Source organism: Anolis sagrei, chromosome 4 (assembly GCF_037176765.1).
Source record: "Anolis sagrei isolate rAnoSag1 chromosome 4, rAnoSag1.mat, whole genome shotgun sequence".
In the NCBI taxonomy this organism is placed as follows: domain Eukaryota; kingdom Metazoa; phylum Chordata; class Lepidosauria; order Squamata; family Dactyloidae; genus Anolis; species Anolis sagrei.
The window spans coordinates 168,583,545-168,602,586 of NC_090024.1; the positions used below are offsets into that span (position 1 = coordinate 168,583,545).

The window sequence follows — 19,042 nt, forward strand, 5'->3', positions numbered from 1 at the left end:
GTGATGGGGGACAGAAGAAGTGTGTGTAGGTCACTACAAGGCACCATGCATGCCTTCTGTTTTGCTGGCGATTGCCAGGGGGGGGGGGGAGAGGAAATCTGTCTGATGAGATCTCTAACCCCAACATTTCTTGGTTGCAATAGGTATTTCTTGTTTTCATTATGGTAGCTCAGCTACAAGCATACAGTTGTACTACTGTTTGGACCATACAATTAATCCTGTGATCATGGTGAAAAAAAGAGCAAAGACAAAGTTATATCAGGGTTACAATAAATGCTAAAGTTTGCATTGCTTTTTTTTTTTTAAAAAAAGCCATCCAACATAGATTGTATAATATGTCTGCCCCCTTTTCATATCTTAGCAAATCTGCTTTCCTATCAAACACAACCCTGTCCCTTCTCTCAATTTTCTAGACATACTGAGTGGTGTTGTCACTGCATTATTTAGTCTTCTTACCCATAGATAGCTTTTGACAAATAGGAACAGAAAAAGAGCCAAAGTTCATCGGGTTACATGTGGTAATTTCTTCATGCAGCCATAGCAAGTGGAAAGATTTATTTTGTTAAATTATTGATGCTATTCCCCAAATAACAGTTAGAAGTTTCTTCAAATGAAAAAAATGAACTTCTTTTTTTTAAAAAAAACATAACATCCTTATGCAATGTTCAAGTACTTCTGGAGTTGATCCCCTCAAAGTCATGCTTCTATCTGCACTCTTCTAGGTTTCAGTTACAAAAACTGTTCCTTATAGTAGGTAAGCATATTTCTACAAATCCATAAGCTTTAACATCAAAACCTAACACATGGGAAGAGTGTGTTTCACATGAATTAGAAAAGCTTCGTTCTTGGAATATAAGGGCATAATTTTAAGCAGCTTAAATTCACAATGTCTCGACCAAAGCATTTGCTTACTTTCTTTTTCTGAAGTTCTTGGAAAGCAGTTATTTCTCTTACTTTTTTAAGATTAAAAAACATTAGTATATAATCTTCCTTGTGCCTCAGTGGGTTGCCTGTAGTGTATCTTTTGCCTTCTCGGTGTTACTGTAGTTATTAAGAATTGGGAAAAAAAGATAGAATGAGTCGAAATAGTCTGGGACCAAGTACAAACCAAACAGGAAGCAGTTCTTCCCTTTTGAATAGGAGGCTGGGAGAAAGGCCACCAGCTCTGTATTTTACATTATCAGGATAAGAGGTTGGGATCTGAAAATGGTATTTCATGAACGACTTGATGAAAACAAGAGCATCATGATAGTTTTCTACCCACTGTTTGATTAATGACTCAAGGTCAGGCATAATATGGCTAAGCTTCTAGTCCTAAATGCCTTTCCCAAAATGATTGAACACCGTCTTTGTAGTTGACTCTTTCCAATTACTAGCTAGAGGTAATGGTTAGATGTGCCAGTTGATTTTTGGAAAAGCACTTTAGAAATAACTTCTTTATTCTGTTATATCACAATACAAACCCTAAATCTAAAAACCTTAAGTAATGCTGACTATCCAGTTTCTCAGCCTAGGAGCTCTTGAAAGTCTAAATCCCTGAACATCCACTGCCATACATTGGACAAGCAGTCTGGCTTAGTATAAACAGCTCCATGTGCTTATCGTTGAAGAAATATGTTGTTAACATGTTATATTCCATGTATGTTTTATGTTGTTCCTGATAGTGATTGTTTTGAGTTTATGACTATTTTAGATTTTCACCAATCATCTAAAAACAGCAGAAGGTGGCCATTCATTCATCACTGCAGAGCATCTAATGGTTACAGACTTGGACACTAAAACCAGTGGTATAAAAATTGAACTAAGGAAATCACCTTTGCATGGATACATTAAGCTACATGGAGACATAATGCTGGAGGGGGATAAATTTACCCTTTGGGATTTGCACTCTTCCAATGTTTGGTAATTTTTAGTGCTTAGCAAACAATGACTCAAATAGTAAGATGATTAATTTTTTAAAAAAGAAATTATACCATTTTGTTGTTTTAGAATAACTGATGCATTTAGGAAATCCTTTAATATTAGTCTTAAATGTATCTAGAGACAATGTACATGAGGATGGCATGGGGAATCCTAGTTCAAATCTTCCTTTTGCTATACATTTCATAGGTACTTTTTGAATGTGTCATTAAACAGCTGGTTTAAATAGATGCACATAAAATACCTGTGGATACAGTCAGCATGAGAAGGGCATACTTAAAGATTCACTCTCTTTTGCAGGGAGGTTATTCATTACTGGATAACCTTGGATTAAGAAACACCAATAAACTTAAAAGTTGCCCAAATTCTATTCACAAAACAATTAATGTCACATATTTAATACCGAGTTGTCAATCCCTTCCTATTTTCTGAATTTGCTGTATGGCTTCCTTGTAAATACACATGTCAGTAAGGTAACAGCTGTTACTTATTTCTGTCTGACTCCTATGCAAGAACAAAAATTCATTGTGGTTACTACCATATAAGTGATTGATACAACTCGTTTAATGCCAGTGAATCTCACTAGAACCAAGCAGGTTCTCTCAACTGGAGATATGGCCATGATTAAACGATATTAATGTTATAAGTTTGTAATGTGGCAGTTGATAGGGCTTGTTCTTGCCCAGCTTGATAGTTTGAAACTATAATTAATGGGCGCACAAATTTTCTATAATTTTGTTTTAAAGGTATCAGCATGACAGTACAGAAACCCTTGAAGACAGAGTCATATTTTTAGCAACAGATGGATTTAACACTGCAGATGGAACATTAAGAATACAGGTAATAACAACTTAGAAATAATCTGTGTATGTGTGTACATGCCTTCAATTCTACCACTAAGCAACTTTTAAATTGCCATGCATCTTCCCCTTAGATTCTCACAGAGATCTCTGTTTAGATCAGATCAAAATAATCTGGTTGCAGTATTTTGATGGTAGATCCAAATTATTAAGTAAGGGCATAACTAATCATGATAGTAATAACGTTGTATATTACAATTTGATTTACTGACCAAAATATAAAGTTGCAGATTGGAAGTGGGACATTTCCGTAGTCTGAGCTCTTTTGCTTTAAAACAATTGAGTCCTAGATTGTTTTTTCTTAGTTTAGCTCCACCTTTTTCACACTGCACTATTATGATTGAAATGAAAACGCATGCTTGCAGAGATTTTAGTATGGTTGAATGTAAGTCTGAAGACATTGTGCCAATAGAGTTTTGTCTAGCCTTTGCAGGGCTTTGATATACTTGAGGAAGGCCTGGTTTCTGCAAAATGCATATGTTTTGACTGTACAGATAGGGGAATGAGCAGAGGCGGCCCTAGGTAATTTTCAATGATAAGCAAAGAGTACCAATCACTGATATATATTTTCTGTTCATCGTGGGAGTTCTGTGTGCCATATTTGGTTCAATTCCATCATTGGTGAAGTTCAGAATGCTCTTTGATCGTAGGTGAACTATATATCCCAGTAACTACAACTCGCATATGTCAAGGTTTATTTTCCCCCAAGAGCTCCTCAAGAGCGCCCCTGGGCAAAATCAACTATACTGCAAATGCTTACTTTGCGTAATGGGTTGCGCCGCCCCTGGGCATGAGTGGTGCTTCTATCAACATGGACAATGTGCATGCAAGAAGAAGGGGATAAAATGGGAGCTGAAAGTAAATTTCACAAATCACAGAAGCATAGTGTGATGGACTCATTCAGTCATGAATTGTCTATACTAGGGGATTACTTCAGAAGTTGACAGTATAGATGTGAAACTGCAACCAGCCTGAAGTCACCTTGGAAATTGATCTTGGAAATTAAGCAGTCATAATCCTGATTAGTGCTTGGATTGGACTGTACCATGGTGAAACCAACTATTTCCATACACAAAAGCAGAATCAAATCAACAAAAATTCTTGGTTAGTTTCCATAGAATGCACTAATTTGTCATAACAAAATACCTCTAATGATCAAAGGCCACTTGGCCAACTTTCAGATTTTCTCTACCAAGTAAAAACAAACATTTGACCCATTGTTGTTTTGCAGGCCACAAATATTAAATACAGTCAGGCTTCTACTTTCCTGGTGTTAGTAGCACAGGACCCCTGTTAAAGTGAAAAATGCAAATAAAGAAATTACAAATATTTTAGCTGAAAGAAAACCTCTGGGAATTTCTAAGTGTCCAACATGACTATGGTCAGCATCAATAGAGTCATACAGAAGATTAAGACAGAACATATCAATCAAAGATGAATAATCAAATTTGCAAAACTCAAGCCTGCAAATGTGGAGGGCCATCTGTGTGCTATTTTAACTGAGGTTTGAAACATAAGGTTCATATTTCAGCCTCCTTCTAGTTATGAATGGTGTTTTCTCTTGTTCTTTAATTCAAGATCATTCCAGTTAATGATGAGCCACCAGAACTACAGCCCGGATTAAAGTCAAGCCTGGAGTGTCTTGAAGGAGAGCAAATTCTCATCACTGCTGAATATCTCTATGCAACAGATGTTGACAATGATGACACTAGACTCACTTACATGATTGTGAAAATGCCAAAGTATGGTGTTATTCAAAAGGATAACTTTGTGGTGAATAGATTCTCTCAACATGATGTTACTCAAGGTGCCATCTCTTATGTTCACACTGGTAAATAACTACTTTTTTCCGGCTTCCAAGCATTGTTCTAAATGCCTTTCACTATATCCCTCAGAAAGTATATTTTTGTTACTTATAAAACCCAAATATTTTATATTATGTGCCAGATCAGCTTCTTAAGATTTTAAATGCTATTTTAAAACATTTTATTTTATTTTTAAACCAACACAGTTTCCTTTCACATTAGCAAAAGTATTATTTCATCCATAAAATTAATTTTTCACAACGTCAGTGGCCGGTGCTGCAAGTGAAAGAAAATTATGATAGTTATTTCTCAGTTGTCTTCAACTCTTCTGGATTATTTTAAATTTAAGCATTTGAACATTCTTCCAAATGGCTGCATGGCAGTAAGGACATTTTATTTTATAATATAATAAATAGCATATTAGTTATAAAAGAACTTGCCTGTGAAAGTGCTTAGTTTCTTGAAAGTCTTGAAAATCAGCTGGTCAGCATCTTTAGGTACTGATGAACCTTTCATTAAAATATTATGTGCACACAATTGCCAGAGTTAAGCATTTTAAATCTCATTAATTTTAGTTTCAAAAGTTAAGTATATCCTTAAATCTTTCCCAGAAAAATCAGTGGGGCTTAAAGCAGTCATTACAGTGCCTCTGTCCCTTCTTATACCTAACAGCAAGGTAAGGTATATTGTGGCCAAAGAGATGTATTTCAACAATTGAGCAAGTGGCAGTCCTCCCTCCCAATGTACCTTCCTTGCTTCCTCTCTTCATTTCTTCTTTCTTTCATCTGTATTATTATTTTCATAACCTACCCTCTACCTGAGTATCTCAGGGCAATTTACAATAAAATCATTTTATATAATATATAGTTTTTTAAAGGACTAAAGATATACTAAACCATTTATTAATTAAAACCAGATAATTTACCAGTTTTAGCTACCGTATATTCCGGCATATAAGACGACTGCGCGTATAAGACGACCCCCAACTTTTCCAGTTAAAATATAGAGTTAAGACAACTCCCATGCATAAGACTACACCTGCGTATAAGACGACCCCTGACTTTTGAAAAGATTTTCTTGGGTTAAAAAGTAGTCTTATACGCCACAATATACTGTAGTTTGAATAATACCAACCACAGAACGTGTGCAAATTGGAAAAAAATAAGTTAGGCTCAATGGGTTTAATCAAAAGCAAGAAGTCCTTCTCTGATGTCCTCCCACAATGTACGGCAATCACCAGTGGTGGTTCTTTGGTGGACATATATAACAAGAGGCATTCCCTCAAGTGCTGAACCCCCAAAGTCATTGTTCATCATCTCTCTTAGTGAAGCCCCCAGTGGCACAGTGGGTTAAACCCCATGTGCTGGCAAGACTGAAGGCCAACAGGTCACAGGCTCGAATCCGGGTAGAGCGTGGATGAGCTCCCTCTGTCAGCTCCAGCTCCTCATGCGGGGACATGAGAGAAGCCTCCCACAAGGATGATAAAACATCAAAATATCTGGGCATCCCCTGGGCAAAGTCCTTACAGATGGCCAATTCTCTCACACCAGAAGCGACTTGCAGTTTCTCAAGTCACTCTGACATGACAAAAAAAACCTCTCTTAGTAACAGCTTCTTCTTCTCAGTTTTTAGAATCGACAGATTATCTCATTTCCCCTTTAACCCAAAATAATTGTTTCTTATTAGTGAGATGCAGATATGCTTTCATTCATTCATATCCTGTGTCCAACAGATTTATAAATAAAAATAGAATAAATACAATAGTAAAACTGTAAATTAATATATAACTATAAATGCCATTTAAAAAGATGTAAATAATTTTAAAGTTCAAAACCATTACATTTAAAACCTTATACAAAACAAAAAATATATATTTCGGTTCTTGCCTTGCTAAGGAGGGAATTCCAAAGACTGGGAGCAACCACTAAGGAGGCCCTCTCCCTTGTTCACAGCCAACAAGCCTGAGAAAGTTGTGAGATGGAGAGAAGGGACTTGAGTTTCTGTCAATCTTCCTTTCTAATTCAAATCTACCCTGTTCTGTTACCAGCCTCTCCATCACACTCCTCTCAAGACAACAAATAAAAGTGTACTTCTGATCTATTTCACCCCTTCATTAAAAAAAAAAACCGTTGGAAATGAAGTACTGTCAAATTTATACAGATCTCAGCCAAGCAAAAATGTTCTTTCTTCCTTACAAGTTATTTTTAAATCATCCATATTTAGCTTGAAAGTCACCATTTTGAGTTTCCTTGATGTGTTTTTCCATTTTCTGCAACTGTGAGATCTTAAGGGATGTTTTCATTTTATAGAGTTTTTCTTTGCATTTCAAAAAAACAAAAGTATCTTGCAGACCATTAGGTGGATGGAAGATTTTCTCTTTAGCTGAAATCCAATTGCTAAATGGAAATAAATTTTGCTCAACAAACTATAGGTATATTTGTTGTTGCTCCTTCTTAACGTTGGCAGGGTGGCATATAAAATCATGTCACATTTTGTCCATCTCTTACTACTCCACCTGTCTTTAAATAGTTGCATTACAGTAGAACACTTGTGATGTAGACCTGGGATACCTATTTGCCTAGCATATTGCGTTCTCTACAGAGTGTACTTAGTGTCAACTATACTAGCAGCATTTTGTCATAAAAGGTGACCACCAATTGTGTTATTTACAGTGATCACTTGGTGGGACTGCTCGAGGAAAATGGTTCTAATTCGCATGTACTAATATTTTCCACCATTCTTCTCATCTTATGGAAACAACATTTAATATTTCTTGTTTTGAAGCCTGTTAGGATATTAATAGCCCATGTATGTTTGTGTGTATTGGTTCTCTAGGTGGAGAAATAGGTTGTGAATATATTGTGGACAGCATAACTTTTGTTATCTCAGATGGAGAAACTGGAATAGGAGATGACTGTTGCATTGATACAAAATTCCCATCATCTATACCACTTCATCCTAGTTTACGAGTGCATGATCTGAGCTTCACAATTCTGCCCATTAACAATCAGGAGCCATCCATTCAAACTGGTATGTATGTGTTGAGCTGTTCCCAATGTTCTGTATCTTAAGGTTGAAACCTGAACTGTATAGTAAAAAGAAACTAATCATTCTTCACTGGGCAATGCAGAGTTGTTAAAATCTGTGTCGAAGGGGTGTTGATATAGCTTGAAGGTATACAAAAGGCATCCAAAGAATTTTGTATGCAGTTGTGGAAGGTGGACAAAAATGGTACCCATTCTAACAATCTCCCTACCAAACCTGTGTCAGGCTTTTAGAAACAAAACAAAACAGGCATGGGTCCAAAAACATCAGTGATAGAAAAAATAGTCCCCATTTTTTCTTCTCCATGATGACAATGTCTTGCTGCCTGCCAAAATTGGTTTTTCATATTCAAAAATGAAAATGTTGATGCCACATTTGCTAATTGAGAGAAACTGGGAACCTTGGATACAACCCTGAATCATTACAATCTCATTAACTATGAATTGTTAACAGTACAATCTAATCTAGTACAAGTTTCTGAGAATGGAAGGGTAAGGTCATTTTCACATGTGTTCCTAAATAAATATGTTCCATCATGTTTCTACATTTAAATATGCATTTTAAGCAAAAAATACACGAAAACATTTAAAGTTTGAACTCCTTCAAAATATACTTCAAAAAATTCAGCCAAAAATTCTGTTAAAATCTTCAGAGAAGTGCAAAATCTGAAAGATAGTGATATCGGAATTCTCAAAGATCTGATTCTTCACATATCATAATGTTGAAACCTTGATGTCAACATGTCTATTTGAGACCTAAATGTTTGCTTATTTTCCAATAAATGGAAGTGGCTTGTGTATGGGGTGGGGGGAGGGGGATGGTGGGGGCCGGGAGTGGTTAGACATGCAGGTTTTGAAAGGAAAATGCAATGCCAACTGTGTTAAGTCCAATTCTGGCTGTACCATTTGATAGAATGCGGTGTTTACTTCACATGGCAGATCCTAGAACAGTAGTTCTTAATCTGTGAGTCCCCAGATGTTTTGGCCTTCAACTACCAGAATTCCTAACAGCTGATAAACCACTTGGAATTTCTGGGAGTTTTAGGCCAAAACACCCGGGGACCCACAGGTTGAGAACCACTGGCCTAGAGAATAAATAAAGACTACCTTATATGCAACTAGCTAGCCATCTGATGTCAGATGTAACAAAAGCAATCATCATTGAAATAATAATCAAATGCTGTAGTGGAATAAGAGGAGGAGCTCTATCATATTATTTGTTTCAGATGGAAAAATGGCTTGGAAGATCTATGTTTCCAGTGATATTGGTTTCACCAAATGATTGCCCCCAGAGAAAAATGTTTGTGACTTGCATTTTGAATGCAAATTCTTATCCATGCTTTTCATCTGTTTTTCCATAGATAACAAATAATACATTTAGCAGAGTCAACGGTATCAATCCCTAATAATTCAGTATTCAAGAGTCCTACGCAATGGGTTTCCTCCATTTGTATCCCAAATCCAGGTTTCATTGCACACTCATGTCCACACAAATGCTTGCCTATCTAGGTTAAAATGTAGCAAAGCCTCTGTATTTTCTTTCTACATTCCACATAGACAAGGCACAATACAAGTGGGAGTGGGAGGTCCATAGCTCCAATAGAATAAGAGAACTTGGAAAAATGCAACTGGTGCGGAAGAATAAGCAAGGTCACTGGTGACACAGTTCCGTTCCATCTGTGCACTCTTTTAACAAAAAAAAAATCAGCATCAAGGTTTTCTGTAGCTTTTCTTTCACTGCCTTGTTGCTTTTCATTCTTTTTTTTTTAAAGGTTATTTGCTTGCTCTTAGTAATGAAACAAAGATGTCCTTTCTTTTCTAATTAAATGCAACTCACTCATTTTATGGTGAAATTAAATGCAATCCTCCCTGTCAACGTAGGAACCTTGCTCTCTTGCTTGTCTCCAGAGAGAAGGGAACATTGTCTCACTCCCTAGAGCAGGAGGATTTACTGGTACTCAGTATGTCTCAAAATCTCCACTACCACCCCAGCAGTTACATAACCTCATCCAAAATTTTGAAATGTGAAGTTGCTTTGAATCAGAAACCCAGTTTAAGGTGAGCACATTGATTTGGTTAAGTAAGGCTAGAAATGGAAATGTGCCTTAAGCAAATTTGTGATATATACCAGAGATGCAAATATTCACATGGACGAATGAATAGTCTCTGTAGTTTTTTCCTATCATGGCAGAAACAAAATGTAGATTTCTGGACTGTTCTCAAAAGGTATTCACACTTTGTGAAGTCTCTAGGGGAATTATGCTTCACAGAAATACACATACTTTTAACTCCACACACGCCAATTCACACACTCTATCCTTTTGCCTCCCCCTCCCCCCCCACTTTGTAAAAGATACAATTCCTACACAAAATATTCCATTTTCTGTTCAGGAAACACATGTCCTGTGATTAAAAATATTGTGCAGCCTAATAATGCTATCCAAGTAACTTCACAAAAGGCAAAAAACGAAAGAAAAACCATTATCCGCTGCTGCATTATTCTCAGCAGAGATTCCCATTTGGTAGGAAATATTGTTCTGCTGCTAATAAATGAGAAATTCCTCCCCCCCCCCCCCCAAAATTCTAATTTCACGGTGGCTTGCTTTTTCCATATCAGGACTGATTTGCTCTGGATTGTTGTGATAACTTTAAGAGCTATCCAAGGTGCTGAATCTAATTTGAGAGTATTAGGTACTTTGGATAGGTCTTGTGAAGTCTGGATCAAAACCACTACCTCACTGATATGGAAGCAAGGGTAGTTTATAGGTCCTTTCTCACTACACCGTTGTTGTGTTATCATACATTTTAATTGCTGTGGTTCCTTCTGCGAAATGCTGGGATTTTCATTTGAGGGAGGGGAATTTAGGATTTACAGCCAGAGAACTGTAATGCATTGTCAGACTATGAACGACAGTATGGAATCATACTGTTATCTTTGTTGTTAGTTGGAAATACTTTTCTTAGCAGATCTTGATTGTGACCTTTTGCAGCAAGACCATTCATGTCTTTCCTGCTCATATTTGCTGTGGCTAATGTGTGTGTGTGTGAGTGTGTGTTGTGTGTGTGTGTGTGAGAGAGAGAGATTGGTCCACAGTTTATTTATGCCTTTTTTACTGCACTCTGGTGCATTCCCTATGGAAAGAAGACATTGTGAGCTCTCTGTGTGGAAAATTGGGATGGAATGCTGCCAGGTTCTGTTATGCCTGTTTAGGTTTCTGTGGTCACTTTAGGAAAAACGGAAACATTGTCCCATCCCTGCTGCCTTGTAGTGCAACAACATTTTACAAAGAGAGATTTCTAAGCAGTTTAGCTCGCTCAGTGATTGCATGCATTTTGAATCCATAGATATGAGCATCATACAAACAATTTGGGAATGGTAGACAAGATTAGAGAAAAGTGATTTGAATTCTGCAGTTCTTGGCTCTAAACTGAACTGATATATTATAGTTTTACATACTCTTCAGGCACTTTAAGAAAGACTACTTCATTTATGCTAGTAACTGTAAACAGAGATATGTGCCATCCCAATAATGCTGAGTAAGTTATCTTAAGCTGAAATAAAGTTTCACTACTGCTTTTCTGAGCAGCAACTGCCCAAATCAATAGCTGATTAAGTTGAGCTGCTAGGAAGACAGGCAGGCTGCAAAGGCTTAGTCTCCTCTTAATTGTAAAATAATCAAAGTACAGCCTTAAATCTGGAATAGTGAAAATAATGTTCTTCTTCTGCTTTACCTCAAGGAGAGATATTTGTAGTGGATGAAGGCACTTCAACAACTATCAGTTTAAAATATCTGGATGCCAAAGATGAAGACTCAAAACCTGAGAAATTAACTTTCTTCTTAGAGACAAATCCTTTGTATGGTTACCTGGAGAATACTCTTCCTACCCCTGGATATGAGAAGAGCAATGTGGGCTTGAATATAAGTGAGTTGCAAATGTGTTGCTCTATGAGCAGGCACTAAACTAGACACACAAATGCCAAGCAGTGAGCAGATGTTATTTGAGACTTTTACCATCTCTGTAGATACCTTCAAGCTAAGTAGGGTGTTTAGAAATATAAATTAAATGCTTTCTCTGGATTTAAAAATTAATAACACATACAATTTCATTACTTCTCTGTCATGAAAACAATCCTTTTGCAGAAAGCTACAATGAACTCTCAAAACCCTAGTATATAGAAAGGGAGCTTGAAATTTTGAGTCTCTTTTCCAAATGCTGAACATAATCTACCTATCTTTAGAACAAAAAAAATCTGTTTCATCTTTTAAATGAAACAGATAGTAGTGATTTTAAAAGAGCTCTTTGGTATTGAAAACTATCATAAATGCTTTAACACAGTCTTAAATATAGAAGCAAGGAGTTATAAAGAATCCTAAGAAAGGAAGGGGAAAGCAGAACTGGAAAGAGAATTACATTGCTAAGGTACTTTGCATGATATATTTTAGGTGTATATACAAAGGATACAAGTACAAGTATAATACCATTGAAAAATATAAATTATGAGTCTCCAAAATGTATGTATTCAGGCATGCTTCTGAAGGAGTTAGTTAAGAAATTAATCATCATATCTATTGAACATGCCCTTAGAAATAAGTGTAAAAAAAACTGGAAAGAATCATTGTCTGTTTTTAACACCCAGACTCTCTCCAAAAGGTGTCTTCACAGTTCAGAACATCCAGGATGGTTATATCAACTATGTTCAGTCTAAGCATGAGAATTTGGAACCCATCTCTGATGGTTTCATGGTATCAGTAAGTGATGGCCTTCATAAATCCATAGCAATGCCTTTCTACATTGTCATCGTTCCAGTTAATGATGAAATCCCACAGCTGAAACTCAGAAACATAACAGTAAGTCATATATGTTCTTCTTTGGTTTCTGTAAAGAATGTTCACAAAATACAAAGTATAAAAACATCAATTCAGTGGGCTAGTATATAATTATGGTACTGTATAATGTTGCTATTCATGTTTAATATATTTTCTGTAATCTGCAGGAAATACTGTAGTCGGGGACATGTCTTTCCAATGAAAGATCCCATAGGAAGTAGCAAAAGATTCCCAATATCTTTATTCTTATTCTGTTAATGACAGCTTCATGTGTTGTGCTAAGGACTCTCACTAAAGCTCCAAAATGCTGGGAAATTGCAGGAAATATGAATCACATGGTATGAGATCCTATGCTGAAGTTAGTTTCATATCCTAATTTGGCAGAGTCAGTCTCAGTTAATCTTCTGTCTGCTCAAAATGAGAACTGAGTAAAGAGAGGATCTCAAGATCCAGTTTTAAAGATCTTCTCAGGATCTTCTCGGAGAAATTTCTGGAAATGTAAGAAAACTGTCAAACGTTTTAAGCACACATTTAAAACATGTATATACACAACTAAATAAATTGCATCCAATGCCAGACAATCAAAATAGTATATTGCCTACCTACAAAGTCATTTGAGCTTGGTTCAATATACACAGTCCAGTGGCATAAGATTTTGTAGAGTTAAGTCTACTTCATGAGATACAAGACCATAGTCTACAAAATTGTATGCTACTGGCCTCTTTCTCACAGTTAATCTCAAAATTTCTTCAAGATCCTTTTGTGTTACCTATTTCTGATGTTTTAAACTAGGAGGATCTGCAATTTCAACACATTAAATGTTTAGTATTCTTTTTTAAATTCATGGGGCAAAACTGGTTAAGAAAGGAAACTTAAGTTTAAAAACAGATGTGAAAGTTGGAATTGGACTCTGAAAAAGGGAGCATTTACCTTTGAGCAGAACATTTTTCTGATCTAAATCATTTCCCCATCTTGCTGAACAACCTCAAGGGATCATACTAGTTTAGGGCCAAATATTTACAGTAAAATATGTGAATGCATGTCTGTCTTCCTTGCAGACATCACTGATGAAAGATCATGGCATGAGTGAATAATGTCTTCTTACACATTTTCCCCAATGAATTAATCCTTCTTGGCTGGTAGAACATACAAGCATATTAGCCAAAACAAAAATGATGCTAAGAATTAGGCAAATAGTATAGAAAAGGAGTTCAGCTACAACAGATATAAACATAGTAATACATCTTACTTAAGACTTTATTAAAGGCATATAAAACAGTACTGTATGTTTTAAGAATAATATTTAGTACCACTCTATGGAATAGAGGGGGATGATGGGAAGGTGGAAATAATTAAGATATTTGAAACCTACTTCCCTCATCATTTTGTGGTGATTCTTGGTGTCTTTATCTCTAGGAACCTAGTGTATATATTGCACTATATGCTGCTTTCAAGAAATATTAGCTTCAGAAAACTGACCCTCAAAATCTGAGTTAATTTATCCATAGGTCTATGTAAGTAGTGTACCTTAACTCTTATTAAAAAAAAAAACCCTTTTCTGACTAGAGTGGTGAAAGGCAAGAATTTAACCTGTTCTGGGAGAAACTAAAGAGAGCACTGGCCACATTTGGCCTTCCTGGATGCTTGGACATGGAAATTCTGTCAGTATTTTTTTCTCCACAGAAGTACTATAGACTTATTCACAGGTCACATCAAAATCCATAATTTTATACAGACACCCCAAACGTTCCTTTGAGGCTGACATATACTGAGAATATACAATATGTACAAAAGTTTTAAAAAATCATTTTCTTCCATTATAAAACTAGTATTGATGGATGAGCATGCCAAATCAAACTGAAGTGGCAAGGTAAGAGAGAGGTAAAGCAATAAGAAGAGGAAGAGGGGAATGGGGACAAACTCATTGAAATCAAGTAGATTTCTTTTAACGCAACTGTAGACGTGAGAACAGAATGCCTCTAGTAAGCAAAAGAGAACACCACAAACATACCACATTCAAGCATGTGGGAAGGTATTTCTGGTCAGCTTCCATGGCACAGAATGAAAGCTTTGTAAATCTAAGCCTCCATATGTGGTTCTCAGCTGGTGTAAGACCCTGAATGAGAAACATGTGAAGAGCTAAATGAATGCTGCACACGTGGTGGCTAAACTTGAAAGCAACACAAATTGCACCTGAGAATATCCTAATACCTAATCCTAATGTTTGAAGATGAATGAAAGCTGAAGCCCTTCTTATGCATTGCTTCATTTATGGTTCAAGGGGTATGTGTGAGGAATTGAATATATGTGTGCTTGAGGTGAGAAAGATAGTGGTTGCATCTGTTTTGCTGCAAAAAATTTTTCCTGCTTTGAAGGAAACAGTATATTCTTATTAGAAATTTGAAATGAAAGTAGTTTGACAGCTACTTCTGCATTAAACAGTCTGCACTTGGAAGTAATAAGTTATAAGTAATGTCATTACATGTAAGTAGGTAAATTTAGGGCTAAGAAGGGTGCAATCCTGAGAGACAAATTGTTCCTGTTTAATGTTGTTTGCTTATCAGATTATGCATATTTTTCTTTTAAAAATAATGGACAAAATGAGCACATTATCAACCAATGTAAAGAGTTATTCTTCCCTCTAATGAGTAACAGGAATCAACTACTTTTTAAACACTATTATGAGTAATGAAACAAATTATTTTAAAAAGTAATTTTCTAAGTTCTAGATATTAATCTTGTTGAACTTTGATCTCATTCTTAAAAAGTCTTTGTAATAAACTGGAAGGAGGCATTTTTTCATCTTGCAGTTATTATAAAACTACTACTACAACAACAACAACAACAGACCATGTTCACAAGTTGTTGTATAGTTGAATGTGAACAGGGATTTAAAAATAGTTCTCAATTGATTTTAATAGATAGCAATAAAATTCCAACATAAAATATCATAATAATAGTGAAATGTTCATAAAATATTATTTTTTTGTAAGCATTGGGAATGTGTCATTAAAAGTTTGTGAAACAATTTTGCAGTCTTCAATTAACTTTATAATATATGGTTGGCTTGGAATATTGGTTTTAGCAGCCAAGTTCCAGTTCCAGTTTCATCTACCCCTACTTTTGGAAAGCTATTGAAATAGACGCTGAAAAAAATGAAGTCTCTTCTACTGTTGGCGAAAGGCTAACTTTCTCCAGTTTGCACACAAAATGGTCAGCATTGAGACCACTGCCAGACTCCTGGGATATGACAGTAATACATATTTCATTGCAACATGTCAGAAAAATATGTGAAGCAACCCTAAATAAAATGCATTTTTGAATAACGATATGTGCACACTTTCCTTAGTGAACAAAGGATGCAATATTTTTCTATTTAACAAAATTCCTTTTTTCTCTCCTGTTCAGTATTTGGTAGCAAGATTTTGCTTTGTTCCCCCCCCCCCCCCCCCCTTTGCAATCTGTGCAGTTGTTTAGCCTAATGTTCATTTGTGCAATGTATCTAATGTATGATGCCTTTCCCCTCTAACATTGGTCTCTGCATGTTTCTCCTTCACCCCCATGTTATTAATTCACATTTTTTTAAATATAGGCAATGGCTTTGCATATATTTTATTTATAGAAAAAACATGAAATATTTGTAAATGTGCAAGCATTTGAGGTGAAGTGCATATTTTATTTCAACAAGACTTTAGAAGTGCACAAATGCTGTTTTCCATGAAGTTATGGTATTTCATGACATTTCTTTCTTCACTTCCCTCCTGCATAATGAAATTGTGTATAGAATTGCAATGGCAAGTCCAGACATACCCATGAACACAAGAAAACCGCACTTCTAACACATTATGGCTTTTTTGATATATTTGAATGTGAATCCAATCAAACTGGTTTTGATCCTTAGTATGAAATGCTTTCCCCATTTTGCGTTGTTACAAGATGGAGAAAAAACCCTTACTTTCTAATGGAATTGGACCAACATACCAGATGAGCCATGTAACTAGGTATCTGAATTGTTTAGACACATTGGTTTGCTTCTTCATGACATGAAAGTAAACAATCTACAAATAGAGAAAAGAGACAGCTCCACACTCTGTATTATATGTTAGCTGAAGTGCAAAAAAACGTGGTGGGACATATGCAGTATGGCTTCTTTTTAAATAAATATGTGTGCATATGTTGGGGAGCAGGCAAGGTAATTCTTTGCCAGGAGTTTTCTTATTTATCATACAAGTCTCTTGATGAAAGCTGAACTAGTATAAACTAATTGGGGTGTTACTGTAAAGCTGTCCAATTGCAGTGTGTAAAAAAATGGAGCTGAAATGCATTTGAGATGGCAACAAAGAAATTTTTGAAACAAGATTTCATTTACAAATTGCATTTCCAGCTCTGTAAATGATGTAGAGATTTTAGGGGGAAATAGTATGCTATTGGTTGGCTGGCCAATACTTAAAAATTTATTAGGAAAACTAAATATATAGTTTCCAAATCAAATTCAAGATGCTTTCAAGCATAGAAATTCAAAGCAAAATTTGAATGTATATCACATAGAATCCAAATGCCCATATGTTCCAAAACTGGAATGGCATTTTAATTTAATCTCTAACACAAATTTGAAACTGTACATTTGTTTTTCATTGCCTTTTGAATTAAAATGAAGTTGTAGCTTGCCTGATAACCAGTTTGGATGCATAGGTTTCTTCATTTGCCTTTTCCCCATATTCTCTTTATATGGAAGTTGCCATTAGTGAGCCTTGAAAAATGTTTCTAAAATATAGGGATGCACTGAACACAATCTCTGCTGATGCCGCAGCAAGTGAAAGATTAAGATTATTGTGAAAGAGGGGATTTTAATAAATTGGAGAAACAAGGCATTGTCAAGAGTTTAGAAGGAAAAGAAAGCTGATGTAGTCTAAATATTGGTTGGAAAAGTAAGGAGATTCTCCACAGCTTTGTGAAAATCAGGAACATGTAAAAAGGCTTCTAAGATAACCATATGAAAATCAGAAAGCCTCTGTGACCAAAGTTTTTAATACTGAACTTTTATGCTTGTATAGTTTTTTGAATATATTTTCTGTTTTGAGAACTCAACATAAACTTTTAAAACTTTTGAAAGAAAGTGTACACTACTCTTTATGCATAAGTTTGAAATTTAATTGGAAATCATCTTTTCCTTTAGGTAATGGAAGGAAACACTGCAACAATAGGACCTGACACCATTAATGTTGAAGATTTTGACATCCCGCAAGATCTGTTAAGATTTTATATTGTTACCCCACCCTGGCATGGGCTGATACTAAATGGAATTTATGGCAGTGAGATTGAACATTACAGAAAATTAAACCCAGTAAAACTTCATCAGGATTTAGAGATTCACAGCTTTACTTTGGAGGAACTCAAACAAGGTTTGGAAATCATTTTATTTCTCTTCCTTGGGATAGTTTGATCTACATTTTCATAGCATAAACTATCTTAGAAGACAGAAAGAGAGATTTGAGAAAGATTGAGCACATTATTTGGGCGTGTCCCTTGTAAGCCGCCCCGAGTCCCCTAGGGGAGATGGTTGGCGGGGTATAAAAATAAAGTTATTATTATTATTATTATTATTATTATTATTGTGACTTTTTCATAGAGATATACAATAATAACCACACAGACTGTCATTTGAGACTGGACAGGGTTTCAGGCTTAAGGCAAGCAAAATAGCATTAATGAACATGGCTCAATTCCCCCATATAACAGCAATAATATATTGGGAATTTTATTATTAAATTTATACCCAACTTTTCTCTTGTGTTGGCATCCAAGGTGTTTTACAATTATTTTAAATAAGATTAAATTAAAATATTTTTACAAAAATAAAAAATAGAATTTAAAAATGGCCAAAACAATTAAAATTTCTTTAATTACTAATAAACGATACAAAATGTAGCTTAGCACACCAGTTCTCACACATTACTGTTACACTATTAAATGTTTTAAAAGTCATTGTCACGTATAGAAACATATAGTTAGAATATGCCTCATAGTCCATCTAATATTCTAGTCCATCTAGCTCAATCTAGAATTTTCAGATAAAGTATCTACAGCAGGTAGCTGTGCAGCTGCTCTTTGCAGAAAAGGACCCCACCTCCTCCCTAGGCAAACCACTCTTGCTCTCCAGAAGTTCATTTTAGAGTTTACTTGAAACCTATTCGCCTGTAACATCAAATCATTAGATGTAGTCCTAACTGCTGACCAATCTTGGTCAGCAGTGAACAAATTTACCCCCCATCTTTCTTGGCAGCCCTTGAAGTATTTAAAGAATGCAATTATGTCACCCTTCAGTCTTCTCTTCACTGGGCTGAACATGCCCTGTCCTTCAATTTTCTTTGCATGTTTAGTTTGCCATACTGCATTTCATCCTCACTGCCCTTCAGTGAATCTGTGACAACTTGTTTTCTCAACTTTACGTGTTCTCAGAAGTTCTTAGACATTCAGTAAGCACAGTTTCCAATTCATGTGCAGCCCTGAACACAGGAAGCTTATTGGGTCCCTATTCAATTCCAGTATTATGTTAATAGTAATCACATCTATATGATCTTATT

General features: G+C 35.7%; 1 protein-coding gene across 5 annotated transcripts in view; it reads left to right on the top strand.

The window, feature by feature from the left end:
• Positions 1 to 19,042, top strand: part of LOC132773991 (FRAS1-related extracellular matrix protein 1-like) — a 345,102-nt gene that overhangs the window by 212,395 nt on the left and 113,665 nt on the right. For all 5 annotated transcript variants that reach the window (XM_060773617.2, XM_060773616.2, XM_067467858.1 and 2 more), the window contains exons 14-20: positions 1,694 to 1,902; positions 2,667 to 2,760; positions 4,359 to 4,611; positions 7,421 to 7,615; positions 11,368 to 11,553; positions 12,283 to 12,479; positions 17,635 to 17,860. In XM_060773617.2, the coding sequence (XP_060629600.2) occupies positions 1,694 to 1,902; positions 2,667 to 2,760; positions 4,359 to 4,611; positions 7,421 to 7,615; positions 11,368 to 11,553; positions 12,283 to 12,479; positions 17,635 to 17,860 (1,360 nt within the window). The remainder of the gene's footprint in view (positions 1 to 1,693; positions 1,903 to 2,666; positions 2,761 to 4,358; positions 4,612 to 7,420; positions 7,616 to 11,367; positions 11,554 to 12,282; positions 12,480 to 17,634; positions 17,861 to 19,042) is intronic.